This window comes from Mauremys reevesii, linkage group 7 (assembly GCF_016161935.1).
Source record: "Mauremys reevesii isolate NIE-2019 linkage group 7, ASM1616193v1, whole genome shotgun sequence".
Taxonomy (NCBI): Eukaryota; Metazoa; Chordata; order Testudines; family Geoemydidae; genus Mauremys; species Mauremys reevesii.
The window spans coordinates 117,454,596-117,467,524 of record NC_052629.1 but is presented as its reverse complement, the minus strand read 5'-3'; the positions used below and the strand labels follow the sequence as shown (position 1 = coordinate 117,467,524).

At 46.1% G+C, this 12,929-nt stretch overlaps 1 protein-coding gene across 3 annotated transcripts in view; it reads right to left on the bottom strand.

The window, feature by feature from the left end:
- FRMD4B (FERM domain containing 4B) overlaps nucleotides 1–12,929 on the bottom strand; it is a 194,210-nt gene that overhangs the window by 103,973 nt on the left and 77,308 nt on the right. Inside the window, exon 1 of one of the 3 annotated variants that reach the window (XM_039482195.1) lies at nucleotides 11,955–12,188. The exons of the other annotated variants lie outside the window; for them this stretch is intronic. Within the exon in view, the coding sequence (XP_039338129.1) occupies nucleotides 11,955–12,116 (162 nt within the window). The 5' untranslated portion in view covers nucleotides 12,117–12,188. Of the gene's footprint in view, nucleotides 1–11,954; nucleotides 12,189–12,929 lie in introns of those variants that run through there. 3 annotated transcript variants of the gene reach the window in all.

The following is a 12,929-nucleotide window of genomic DNA, read 5'->3' as shown; positions in this document are numbered from 1 at the left end:
CCCTGCCCTGCCCTGTTTGTCCCCAGCCGCTGCCTTGCTCTGGCCAGGGACTGACACCCCCCTACCCCGCACTGTGCTTTTCCATGACTCCTGCCTCACGCCGGGAACTGACCCCCAACTGTGCTCTTGCCCCTTGATCCACCCCATGGGGGCCCGCATAAGGTTAATCTGGTCCTGGCAGAGAGATATAGGGACATGCAGTATTTTGACAGGTTACAAGTGCAAAAGTAGTAGGAGTCTAGTAGCGAGTTCTAGTTCTGCAACTGGGAATGCCACTGGGAGCAGCATTCCTTTATGGTGGTTAGGGTTTGTAGCATCAGGCCTTTCAGTTGAGGCATAATAGCCACCTCTAAGATGACACCTCACTTGTAGCCAAATTCAGGTGTGGGGAGAACAGTTACATATTGGTTGACATCAATGGAGTTATTCATCTACACAGGGCTAAATTTGCCCCTATGGAGTCAAATTTTAAAAATATATATGTGCAATTTCATGTCTAATGTGTGGGTGCAATTACACATGCAAATAGAAGCTTAGACTCACAACTGGCTCTTGCGCGCGCACACACACACACACACACACACACACACTCTGAACATGCAACTGCAGTAATTGCGAGCAACAAATGCAGCATTGTGAATGCAGCTATAAAGTCAGGCTCTAGTGTTCCCTGGTGGGAACCTGCCTTGATGGAGGGCTGCCACCCTTCTGGTAGGCACAACACTGTTAAGGAACTCCTTCCTTTTTTTGGGGGGGGGGGACAAACCACAACCCTTCTTCCCTCTTTCCCCCACACGTCAGTCTATCCTCTTATTCCTGCGTATTTCCCTGCTCTTCCCTCTTTCTTAGTGCTACTCATTCTGGGAAATATCCTCCTGTCCTAGCTGAAGTGGATGGGAGTTCAGCCATACCCTTCAATGGGAACAGGATTGGGTTTTCTGTCCTCTTTGTTCCATCTCTCTCTCTCTTGCTCTCCATCCTTATTTTCCACCTCCCTCCTCCTCTTCGTCCCATTATCCCACTTTCTTTCCTTGTTCTCTCCCTCAGCTTTGCACACCTCCTCTTTATATCTCCAGCCCCTGCCCTTAAATGGACTCCCACTTACTCCTACATGATCTCCAATCTCTTGACCTCCTCCCCTGTGTACCAACCAAGGAGCTGGCTGTATGCAAGAAGTTCTCCCGCAGCTGGTCGCATCAGATACAATGTCACATTCCACCCCACCAAGACACCTCAGAGAGCAAAGGACCTGATCTGGGGATAAAAACCTAGATGGCCTGGTCAAAAAGCAGGCGGGGGGTAACTTGTGAGTAAAGGCCAGACAGGTATTGTTATCATTACATCTTGCACGCTCTTGGTGTGTTACTTTTGCAAAGCCCGCAGCTTCCACTGGCATTGTAGGTATCAGTCTTAACTTGAGCAATAAAGAGGAGTGGGCACTGGAGCTCTGGGAATGGAGACAACACACAGTGAGATAATCATTCATCTATTTTATGTCAGCTCCTAGTCTTCCCCCGCCCTCCCCCGTACAAGAGAACACTAACGTGACTGCTTTATTTATATATACAGGTATTCCATGTGCAGAGGCCTCTGGATAGCTAACAAGCAAAAAAATAGCCCAACAAACAAAGAGAACAGGCAGAGAAAAGAGAAATCAAGAATCCTAGACAGTCTTCATCCCCACAAACTACACATAAGACAACAAAAGATAGAGTAGTGTGTCCATATATTTGAAATGGTTAATCCCGAGTTTGCTAATAACGTCAAAGTTTAAAGTATGACCAATAGTTGTCTAATTTATTGATAAACTAAGATCAACGTATTTTCACCCATATCTTTAAAACACTGTATCTGCATAATTTTTAAAAACTAACCGTTGTTCTTCTCTGCCAGGTCTCACTAATGTGAACAGGCAAGCTGTTTAATATGGGATAGCAGAAGCAGAGTTGTATCTCATAGGGTGGGAATTTTCTAATGGTATCAGCCTCCCATCTCCAGTAACACAACACCTTCCTCCTCCAGGAAACAGTATCTTCTTTTTAGAAGAAAGAATAAAGATCGCAAATGTTAAACTGCCACAATTTTAGAAGCAGAAGTTAATATTAAAATGGATGACAGCTAATTGTACGGCCTGACAGAGGGAAAAAAAACCACTTGTATTGTCAAAGTGGCACACCAATGTTTTAGATTTTTACTAACGGGAGTAAAAGGCAGTGTGATCTATTATAAAGGGCAAAGAATAGGGTGACCAGACAGCAAATGTGAAAAATTGGGACGGGGTGGGGGTAAAAAGATCCAAAAATCAGGATTGTCCCTATAAAATCAGGACATCTGGTCAGGGCCGCCCAGAGGATTCCGGGGGCCCGGGGTCTTCGGCGGCGGGGGGGCCCTTCCGTTCCGGGACCCGCCGCTGAAGTGCCCCCGAAGACCCGTGGCGGGCCCCCCCGGCCGCTGAATTACCGCCGAAGCGGGACCCGCCGCCAGCCCGGTGTTCGGCGGTAATTCTGCGGCGGGGAGGCCCCCGCCGCGGGTCTTCGGGGCACTTCGGCGGCGGGTCCCAGAACGGAAGGGCCCCCCGCCACCGAATTAGCACCGAAGACCGGGCTGCGCTTCGGTGCCGGGTCCCGCTCCATCTTCGGCGGTAATTCGCCAGCGGGGGGTCGTTCCGCCCCGGAGTGGAAGGACCCCCCGCCGGCGAAGACCGGGAGCAGAAGCAGCTCCTGCGCCAGGCCGCACAAGAGTTTGCCGGGCCCCCCAGAGCGAGTGAGGGACCCCGCTCCGGGGGCCCCGAAAAACTCTGGTGGGGGCCCCTGTGGGGCTCGGGGCCTGGGGCAAATTGCCCCTCTTGCCCCCCTCTGGGCGGCCCTGCATCTGGTCACCCTAGCAAAGAATGGGACTCAGGAGACCCGAGTTCTAATCCTGGCTTGATCCTAACCAGCAAACTGGGACATGTCACTTCGTCTCTCTGTGCCTTTATTTCCCTGATCTAAGCTGTTTGGGGCCAGGACTTGGCTTACTATGTGTTTGTACAGTGTGGTAGCGGGGTGGTCACCCTGCTCAGGTCCAGAGGGGTTAAAAACACCCCTGGGAGGGGGCTGTGGCTGGAGAAAGCAGCTTTTAGGCTGGGCTGATTGGGGGAAGTGGCTGCAGCTGGGGCCACGCTCCAAAACAGACTCATCTGGCACTATAAAGGCAGAGAAGCCAGGGGCAGACAGGGAGTCTCCCTCTACTTGTTGAGGGAGAGTGGAGCAGGGCTGGGGAAAGGCTAGAGGAGCTGGGGACCCCCAGGCTGCAGGCCTTGATAAAGGGCAGGACAGGTACTGGTGCTACAGAGGGGTAGCCTGGTGTAGGCAAAGGCAGCAGGTCCAAACCCCCTGTTGCCAGTAATGAATGGCACGTACACTGCAGTCTGACCCAGGGAGCGGGGGCTAGATGGTGACTGGCAGTAGCCATATTCTGAGGCGAAGTTGGGATAGTGGGTGGGGGTTCCCCTGGGAGGGGGAGACCCAGAATTGTGGGGGTACTGCTGGGGGGCAGCACCCAATTAAAGGGGCACCGGGTCCGGGAGGGACACAGGACCAGACGACAGGCAGATCACTAGACCACAGAGGGCGCTCTGGAGCTGGAACGAGCTAATTCCTGGAAGTCACCAGCAGGAGGCGCCGCAGGGGTGAGTCTGCACGTCTACAAGTGTCCAACAGAATAGGGCCCTGATCCTTATGGGGCTGCTGTAATATGAATTAATAATACTAGTAAAAAGTCAATGCAATTCACATGATTGGTTCGTTATGTGCCAGAAATTCCAAACACAAACATCACAGACCCTTGGATGGAGGGACACAAACAGGTCATCTTTAATCCAGGTGATTTTCAACAGTGTCAAATAATGAATGGTTCTTGGACCCTACAAGTGATTACTCACAGAGCTAGAGAGGCAGACAGAGTTTGCATGACAATAAATTAGTACACTTTAAAAAAATAGAAAGGCTGAAAATAAGCATGTCCTCCTTTGTACTTTTATTCAGAATTTCTGGGTGAAGTTTAAGGAATTGACCTATAAATGGCTTAGACCCTTCCTATTGGAAAGGCTGCCTCTCTTCTTGTGGTGTACAGCTACACTAGAGATCTGCATAGACTTTCAACCTAGGGCGCACTGTCGGTACAAATAAAAAAGGGCTCACTTCAGGGGATTCTTTATAATGGCCCTAACTGCTTTGGAATTTGCTCCTCCTTTGCTCTGAAATAGCCTAGATCTAATGACCTTCAGGGCACGTAACAAAATATATATATTTTTCCTGGGCATCTGAAAATAGGGAGGGGGGGAATTATAAGGATGCTGGCAGAGGGCAGCAATTGTTTTTACATTGCATGGCTTGCTGATGGAGGCTTAGAATGGATTACACTCAGGGTATTACTTGTCTTGTATTTTTACGTTAGTTATTTTAAAGCATTTGTACAAATCTAAAGAAATGATCATTTACAGAGAGAGAAAGAATGAATGTGCATGTGTGTTTGTGTGGAAGGATAACTTAAGCTAATCTATCCCAATGCTGATAACATTATCCTCTTTGCAGTCACTGAGAATGTGCTTGTCTCCATCTGTGCAGGAGATCAGTAGAATTACTAATGACTAATTATGACTCCGACGTCTTAAGAGTGATGCCCTGATTTTTAGGGACAGTAAAACTAGAAGACAAAGATATTGCAGTATTATTTTAAGCACTCACTGTCCATTTGATCTTTACGGAACACAGGCAAATGGAAAGACAACGATAGAAACCAAAAAGGACAAACAGAAATGGAGAAACACAGTGAGCTAAAATTTGTCCTAAATTCCACTTATGCAAACCCATCACCCAGCGAAGGGGAATTAACCAGACGTTCTGGAGAAGACTGAAATATCTGTGGAAATGAAATACAAGGAGATTCCCCATTGGACCCCTCTATAAGAGTTTGTTTTTGAAAACTAACATCAGCTACATTTGAAATGTTAACGTATTAGTGAACCACATCAGACTGAAAAAAATTACAGCTAATATAAATGGTTAGTGAATAGAGGCCACTGTTTTGAAATTGGCACTGCGACATCTAGAAGGAAATGAGATGAAGCTCAGAGTCTGCTTATGAAGTTTGTCTGCTAAAATGGGAGGGAAGGGGCAGCGCAAAAAAATTATTTCATTTGAACAAACTCTTTCAAACAGAAACTGTTCTATCATGAGCTCAAGTGGAAACGTGTCTGGCAGAGATATTTGGAAAGTTGTTTTTGGAAAGTCAAGTTTGTAAAATTAAACCTAACTCTGAACTGGCAGGGCGGGGTGTGCCCTGAGCAAAGCTCTGTTCTCAAGACTTCAGATGGTGTTAAAATAGTTTAAAACTTGCTTTCAGCTGCTGATTAAAAAGAAAACCATTGCACTGTGTCGGACTGTTCTCTGCTTGCGTGGGGTGTTTGGGGAAAAAAGGGACCTTTTAAATAATCAGTAGTAAAGTCCAAAACAAAAATACAGAAAAAGTATTTCCAAAAGGCATAATTGCATTGATTCAAATCCCTTTGCAAAACTGACCTATAACCACAGCAAAGTTTTTCAAAAGGGACTCATGATCCTGGGTGCTCAGCTTGAGACACTTAAAAAGGGCAGGTGCTCAGCACTTTCTAAAAATGAGGCCCCTTTAAAGGTATCTCATGTTGAGCTTCCAAACATGAGGACACTCAACTCAGTTGTCACTTTGGAAAGCCTCAGCCCATCAAGATGGACCTAGGTATTCTGAAGACTCATAGGAGCAAAAGCACTGGGCTGTATCCTGTGAGGTGTTGAACACGCTTAAACTCCCACTCCCTTGAGTATTCCACACTCCTCAGGCTCAGGCCTATGGAACACGCCTCAGGCTCAGGCCTTTTCTTCTACAACCTTGAAAAGGAAAAACTAGAAAGTCTCACATTTTTGGTCAATATTTGTAAGAAAAATAAATGGTAGGGTGGGGTTCTACAGGAAATGAGTAGTTATAGCTGTCCAAACTAACTGCATTTGCACCATAGGGAAGCAGAAATTGTCCATTTCCTCTCTTATTCTTCCACCCCAAATTAGGTGTGGAGCAGAGATATGGAGTGCCAAGCTTCTGCACTGTTGCTTCATCAGCAATTTCTTCACCTGACCTGGAGGAAACAACCTCCCTGAGGTTAAAATGAGCTTTGTCCATAAATCACACAAGTTCAGCATATGTACCTGCAGATCAGACTCTGACAGACATAAGTTGTTCACTTATACACCTAGTTTCAGAGGTGCCTCTTCCCGCCTCTGTTTTTATGACATATGTTTATAATGGTGCCTCAGATTTTTATTGCATGATTTTCCTTAGGCATCAGAATGGTTTCTCCTCTTATGTTCACACACCCACACACGCCAACATTAACAGCTGAGCCTGGAGTCAGGTGTGTTTTAACTTGCAAAAACCCACTTGTCCATGTGTCCTCAATTTGCCCCAATGGGCTCAGAGCATGAAAATTCTATTGCCTGATAGGAAGAGAATGCTCTGGGATACATGCATGCAAAGTAACATGCAAGGTAGTTTGGGGTCTCATTGATAATCAGGCCAGTAGTATGACAAATAACCACGATGTGGGAAAAGCGTTGGGATAGCAGGTTCATATATCCAACATTGCTCATTAGTCTCAAAGAGAGAGAGAGAGGGGATCCTATATCATATGTTCTAGCCCTTTACCTGCACTGAAATTAGATAAAACACAGATGTACTTTAACGTCAGAAGAGAGAAATCTGTTTATTTGAGGCGAATGATGTTACATTATTTTTATACTGGAAGAAAAGTCCCTGACACTCATAGATGCTTAAGTGAGCTTGTGCACCTCAGAGGGTTTTCAGTAATATTTCCCAGTGGCCCCGCTACCAGCCCAGAGAGCTACAGATTTACTGCAAAGATGTCACCCCTCTTTCCTCCCTCCCCCAACCAAATGGGTACCATGCTTGGAGACGTCTAAGCCGCATTTTTCATTTGGAATTTGGTCCAAGCCCTAATGGTATTTGCTCTTATTGACTTGCCAAAATTGCAAAAAATGTTTTCATCAGCACTTTGCACGTTTCGATGTTGTTTCTAGGACAGACTCCTGGATGCGCTATGCTGTATGGAAGAGACAAGGTTCCTTGGCGTATAGATTCAGTTCTCTGTGACAGGAGAAATTCATGTACGGTATGTTTTGTTCTTTTATCCAGGGTTCAGAGGTTATTTAAGAGGGAAATAGGACATCATGTCCCCTGCCTACATCACAGGAATTCCTCCAAATAAATAGGACTGAGCAAATAAGCATCCCAGCTCGGTTGACAACTGTGACAGGTGATTACAGGCCTCATGGGGATTCTTTGTGTCAAAAACAGGCTGCCAATTCTGCGTCAGGGTCCAAAGTGAGCAAGTCCTTGTGTGCAAGTGCCTCAGCGTGTGGGTGCCACTCAACGGTCAGTCAGGTCTCCAAGGCAGGTCTCTGTGGTGCCACTACCAAGAACAGAGGCCTGTCCACATGACAATCCCCTCACCTGAATCAAGTTGAAAGGTGTAGGCAAAAGCTGCCGGTGCAGAAGTTCTAGGGTATTTATTTCCCCGTCTGACAGATAAAGTCAGCTCTCTTTTTAGGTTAAACATGGTTGTTGGGCTCATGGCTGAATACTGATGACACCTCATTCGCCCTTTAAACTCAGCCTTGCAAGACAGTCATGAAAATTTACCAGCCCACGAAACAAAATCCTACTGGCCCTCTCTTTACCGTGATGATTTATAGTGATGAAGAAGCTAATGGCGTTTTACCCACTTGAAAAACAGAAGTTACTGGCCCCAGGTTAGTGGTTGAGGCACATAAATCTAATCACCTCTAAACTCTTCACTGTTAATCAGCAGTTCTAATATCATCCACCTCGTCTTAAACCGTATTTACTCTAAGAACATCACCGTAGCTAGGTTTCTTAATTATTCACAGCTGTTAGCTAGTTAGACCATGCATGCCCTGGAAATCGAGATATAGGATGAAATATTTGAAGCCAATGAACCGCCTTCAGTGTTTTTATTAAGAAGTGACCATTGCCAAATCTTTTATATACAGTCTTATTTCACCTCTGGAATATGGACACAAATGAAATCCAGAAGGCTGTGATTATTTTCATGCAATTAAATCCTTTTCCATCACATTAAGTGTCTGTTCATTTCCACTCACTAGTAAAAGGATGAGAAAGAAATGCACCTTTGTGTCATTAATCTGTCAGAGGTACTGATGTGGCCCCTATTACTGGGGTATCAGAGCACTTCACAGACTTTAATGTATTTATCCTCCCAGTGCTACCCATTTAAGTAAGGCACAGAGAGGCTATGTGGCAGCACAGGGACATGAACCCAGGTCTTCCAAGTCCTAGCTGAGTGTCCTAACCACTGGACCATCCTTTGCTCACTGAGAAGCCTGCTCATATATAGGCTAAGGTTCAATATTACATTGAGGTCTGAGATTCTCAAAGCTTCTTGCCAGCGTTACTCCACCCCAGTCAACGGAGTTACATTAGGGTAAACTCGGAGTAATACAGCCATGAATTTTGCCCTGCAACTATACATGCAGTGTCATGTTGTCAAAGTCCTTGGGAGCCTAGGTACCCAAATAAATCATTCCGTGCTTCCACAGTCCAAAATAAACAAAAATCAACCCAACCCAACCCCCCTCCATCAAACTATGTTTTTAACTAGACCCTTGGACGTTCAAACATATACTCATGGCATTTCATTGCAACAGTTATGGGCTCAGACCTGCTCCCACTGGAGAAAAAGGGAAGATTGCCCTTCACTTCAATGGGAGAAGAACCAGGACCTAAAGCAATAGATTGTGGTGCATCATTTATACAACTCCCAAGGAAGGAATGTTCGGTGTAGACATTCAACCATTTCCCACATTAATAAATAAAGCCTGAATGATTATTACACCACCCAATTTAAAAATCTGAGGGTTGAAACCTGATTTGCGCACGTGGCTGGGTACACCCCAAAGCCTAGCATACAGAGCAAGCATTCCCTGAAGCGCTAGGCCAGGGGTGACTAACCTGAGCCTGAGAAGGAGCCAGAATTTACCAGTGTACATTGCCAAAGAGCCACAGTAACATCAGCAGCCTCCCCGTTCCCAGCACCTCCCACCCACCGGCAGCCCCACCGATCAGCGCCTCCCTCTCCCTCCCTGCACCTCCCGATCAGCTGTTTCGTGATGTGCAGGAGGCTCTAGGGGGGAGAAGCGAAGGCACGGCAGGCTCAGGGGAGGGGGCTGGAAGGGGTGGAGTGGGGGCAGGGCCTGTGGCAGAGCCACGGGTTGAGCAGCGAGCACCCTGTAGCACATTGGAAATTGGCGCCTGTAGCTCCAGCCCCGGAGTCGGTGCCTGTACAAGGAGCCGCATATTAATTTCTGAAGAGCCGCATGTGGCTCCGGAGTGACAGGTTGGCCACCCCTGCGCTAGGCTGTTTGGCCCGCCAATGCATCGAGCGGCTGTCCTTTCACCAAAGAGGGTGTGGTATCCACACTGGAAGTGTGGCCAGGCCCCTCCCACAACTGCTGAGCACTGGCACAGTGAGCAAGTGTTACGTTTTTCCAAAGCACACCTAAGTCCAGCTGCTGATCATGCTACTCAAGTGCCCTTTTGAGGCATTCTGCTCTCTCTACCGCTGCTGGGAACACATCTTCCACTAGCACTCCAGGGTGGGGCAAGCACCCAGTTTGGCACTACAGGAGGAGGACACAGAGTGCACATTTTCACTTTGTAAAATGCCCGGAAGTGTTAAGGATGTGTTGGTTTCTTTAAGGTTTCTTTAAAAGGATGCCACATGTCTTCTTTGTAGAAGGAGAATCATGTGGTGGTAGGCTCTGAGCACAAGACTAAAAAAAATTAAAGATTAAACCCTCAGCATCAACCGTTACACTCAGTAGATTTGGATAAGCAAAAATTCGCATGATCCTTGGTTCTAAAAGTTTTTTTAAAAAAAACTTTTAAAGCCCCTTTAGTAAAATACACTGAGTAAGTCCTTGCTCAGAGTTAGGGTACGGCTACATTACAGAGCCTATATTGACTAGTTATGCCGCCACAGAAGGCGTATTTCTCTTGGTGTGGGATCCCCACCTCCCTGGATGATGTTAGCTATGTTGCCTGAAGCACGCTTCTGTCGATATAACTGGGTCAACACTGCGGGTTTTGCTGGCATAGCTACGTCGGTCAGTGGTGTGAGGAATGACTGAGATAGCAGTGCTGACATAACTTAAGTGTAAGCCCAACCTCAGTCTTTACTCTGGCAAAATTCCCACCTAGAACAATTTTGCCTTTCTTAAGGACTAGGATTTTGTCTTCAGAAAGATGGAGTAAAAACTAAGAATATACTTTTCATTTTGTACCATATACCTCTTAATGTACCCTTAGAAGTCCAGGCAGTTCAATTGCCAGCTTTTGTTGGAATGGAATTCAAGGACATGAGGTACATCCATATGGCCACACAAGTGCCATTTTGCTGGGCATACATCATAAAAAGAGGTTCTATGCAATGCAGCCAGTTGATGTTCTAACATTCAGAACAGGGGCAGCTCTACACATTTCGCCGCCCCAAGCACGGCGGCATGCTGTGGGGGGCGCTCTGCCGGTCGCCGGTCCCGCGGCTCCGGTGGACCTCCCGCGGGCACTCCTGCGGAGGGTCCGCTGGTCCCGTGGCTCCACCGAAGTCACGGGACCAACGGACCTTCCGCAGGCAGGCCGCCAAAGGCAGCCTGCCTGCCGCCCTCCCGGCGACCGGCAGAGCGCCCCCCGCAGCATGCCGCCCCAAGCACGCGCTTGGCGTGCTGGGGCCTGGAGCCGCCCCTGATTCAGAAGACCTTGCCTTCATTTTAGAGCAGCACTCCCGTTTGTGGGCATAACAGAGATTTAAATAAGATTTCATATGTAGGAGTAGATTTCCACTTTATGTGGCTTTCAGATGGAAGTTACATAGCGATGGTTTTGGAGAAGAGGATTCCTACACACTGCGTCATTTGCCAGAATACAATATATGGGGGGAAAATCAGCCTCATTGTAATAAATGTTTATGCCTATGGTGTGATCAGACAAAATCACTGTCTTACAGTCAGGAAAAACAAATAAAGAAAACCAACTGCAAGCAAGAACTGGCTCCAACTGTGATTGGATAACACAATACTTGCAGATAAAAAATGCAGAAACTTATTTGCAAGGCAGGTGCAAATGAAGTAGTAAAGAGAGTATCTGCTAAAGCATACTTCAGAGTACAGTTATCTCAGGACTAATGTTGGTCATCCTTTCCTTGGATAACAACCATTTCATTATGCAAAGTATTATGGTATATATATTATCATATATTATGATGGAACTTTCCTTAATAGCTATTCAGGAAATGTAAATAAACTAGAAAAAATAAGCTACAGACCGTTTCTCCTGCCACAGCATTTTTATCTCAGACAGTCTGATGCAAATGCAGGCTATGTATTGACTTAAACCTATCAGCTTCAAACTACAAGTGACTGTGAGATCAACTAACGAGTCTCTTGAAAGGCTATGATAGAAAGGACAGTCAGTCTCAAAAAACAATTTTCCACAAGTCAGCCAGCAAGATGTATTTTACACAGCACCAACCTCTCAAACAGTGATTTTACAACACAGACACACAGGGCTGATTAAATCATTTGAACAGAAATATTTAATGACTCCTCAGACTTGTAGATTTCAAATCTGACTAGTTATCTTAACACAAGGGAGGCTGGAAGCATAACTTTAGTATGAAGCTGTTAATTACTACAAACGTGCTGTCTTATTAAATGACTCTTTAATCACGTTATCTAATACACACACATACCACTACTAGGAATTAATAAATTTCTGCTAGACAATAATCTGGCATTTTAAAAAGCAAACAAAAATTGCGATAGGTTTACCTGATAAACTTCTCTGAGACCACACCACGTTCTCATCACTTGATGGCAAGCTCTCACTCTCTGTGTGTACCACCTTCTCAAAGTCGATACTGTCAAGTTCCAAACAAACCGGCTCCCACCGAAAAGCAAGTCTTCTACTCCGCACATGAACACCGAAGCCATGATCTACTCTTTCAAAATCCTCTCTTCCTGCCTCACTCTGTGTACTCAGTTAAACGCCTGCCGTTAGAGCAGCTTCATTTTATATGGAGTGCAAAGGGTAGGGGTGTTGCGAGAAGCCAGGGTCAAATCTTAAAACAAAACTCCTCTTTCACTGCGCTTCCTGGGCAGACACGGAGGCATGCTCTGGGTGTTGCTTGAAGTCCAGCCAACGGCTGCAGTAGCTCAGCCCAACCAGAAGCTCACACAGCAGCCTTGTACTTCTTAACAGCTTATATAAATCTCTGTTAAGCTTCAGTAGCCACCACTGTGTATTCTAATTAAATTTTAACCCCTTTTCCATGTGCCCTGACAACAACCCCGTGTATATACACTACAGGAAAAGAATTGAGGGAAGTAGTCCTGATTAATACACTCCACAGTTTGATACTCAGCAGGCACTACACACATATCTACGGCACAGTGTCTGTGTACACACACACACACACACACACACCCTCCATCACCTCATTATCTGCCTGAAAGGGAACAGCGCTGTCATCGGTTCCTTCTGGCTGAGCTGTTGATCAATGTTCGAAATCCTACTCTAAGCACCTCCAGGAATGCTCTCACGGCAGTAAATATGTTAATGTCTCTTTTAGCATGGCTATCGGAACCCGCAAACAATATGAGGGGAGCATTCCCCGGATGCCACATTTCACGTTACTGTATACCTCCTGTTTAGTAACTGTGCCTTATAATGTTGAATGGACCATCAGCCTGCTGAAGAGAAATTATTTTGATCTGCTGTTAAACTAACATAATCCTATTAATACA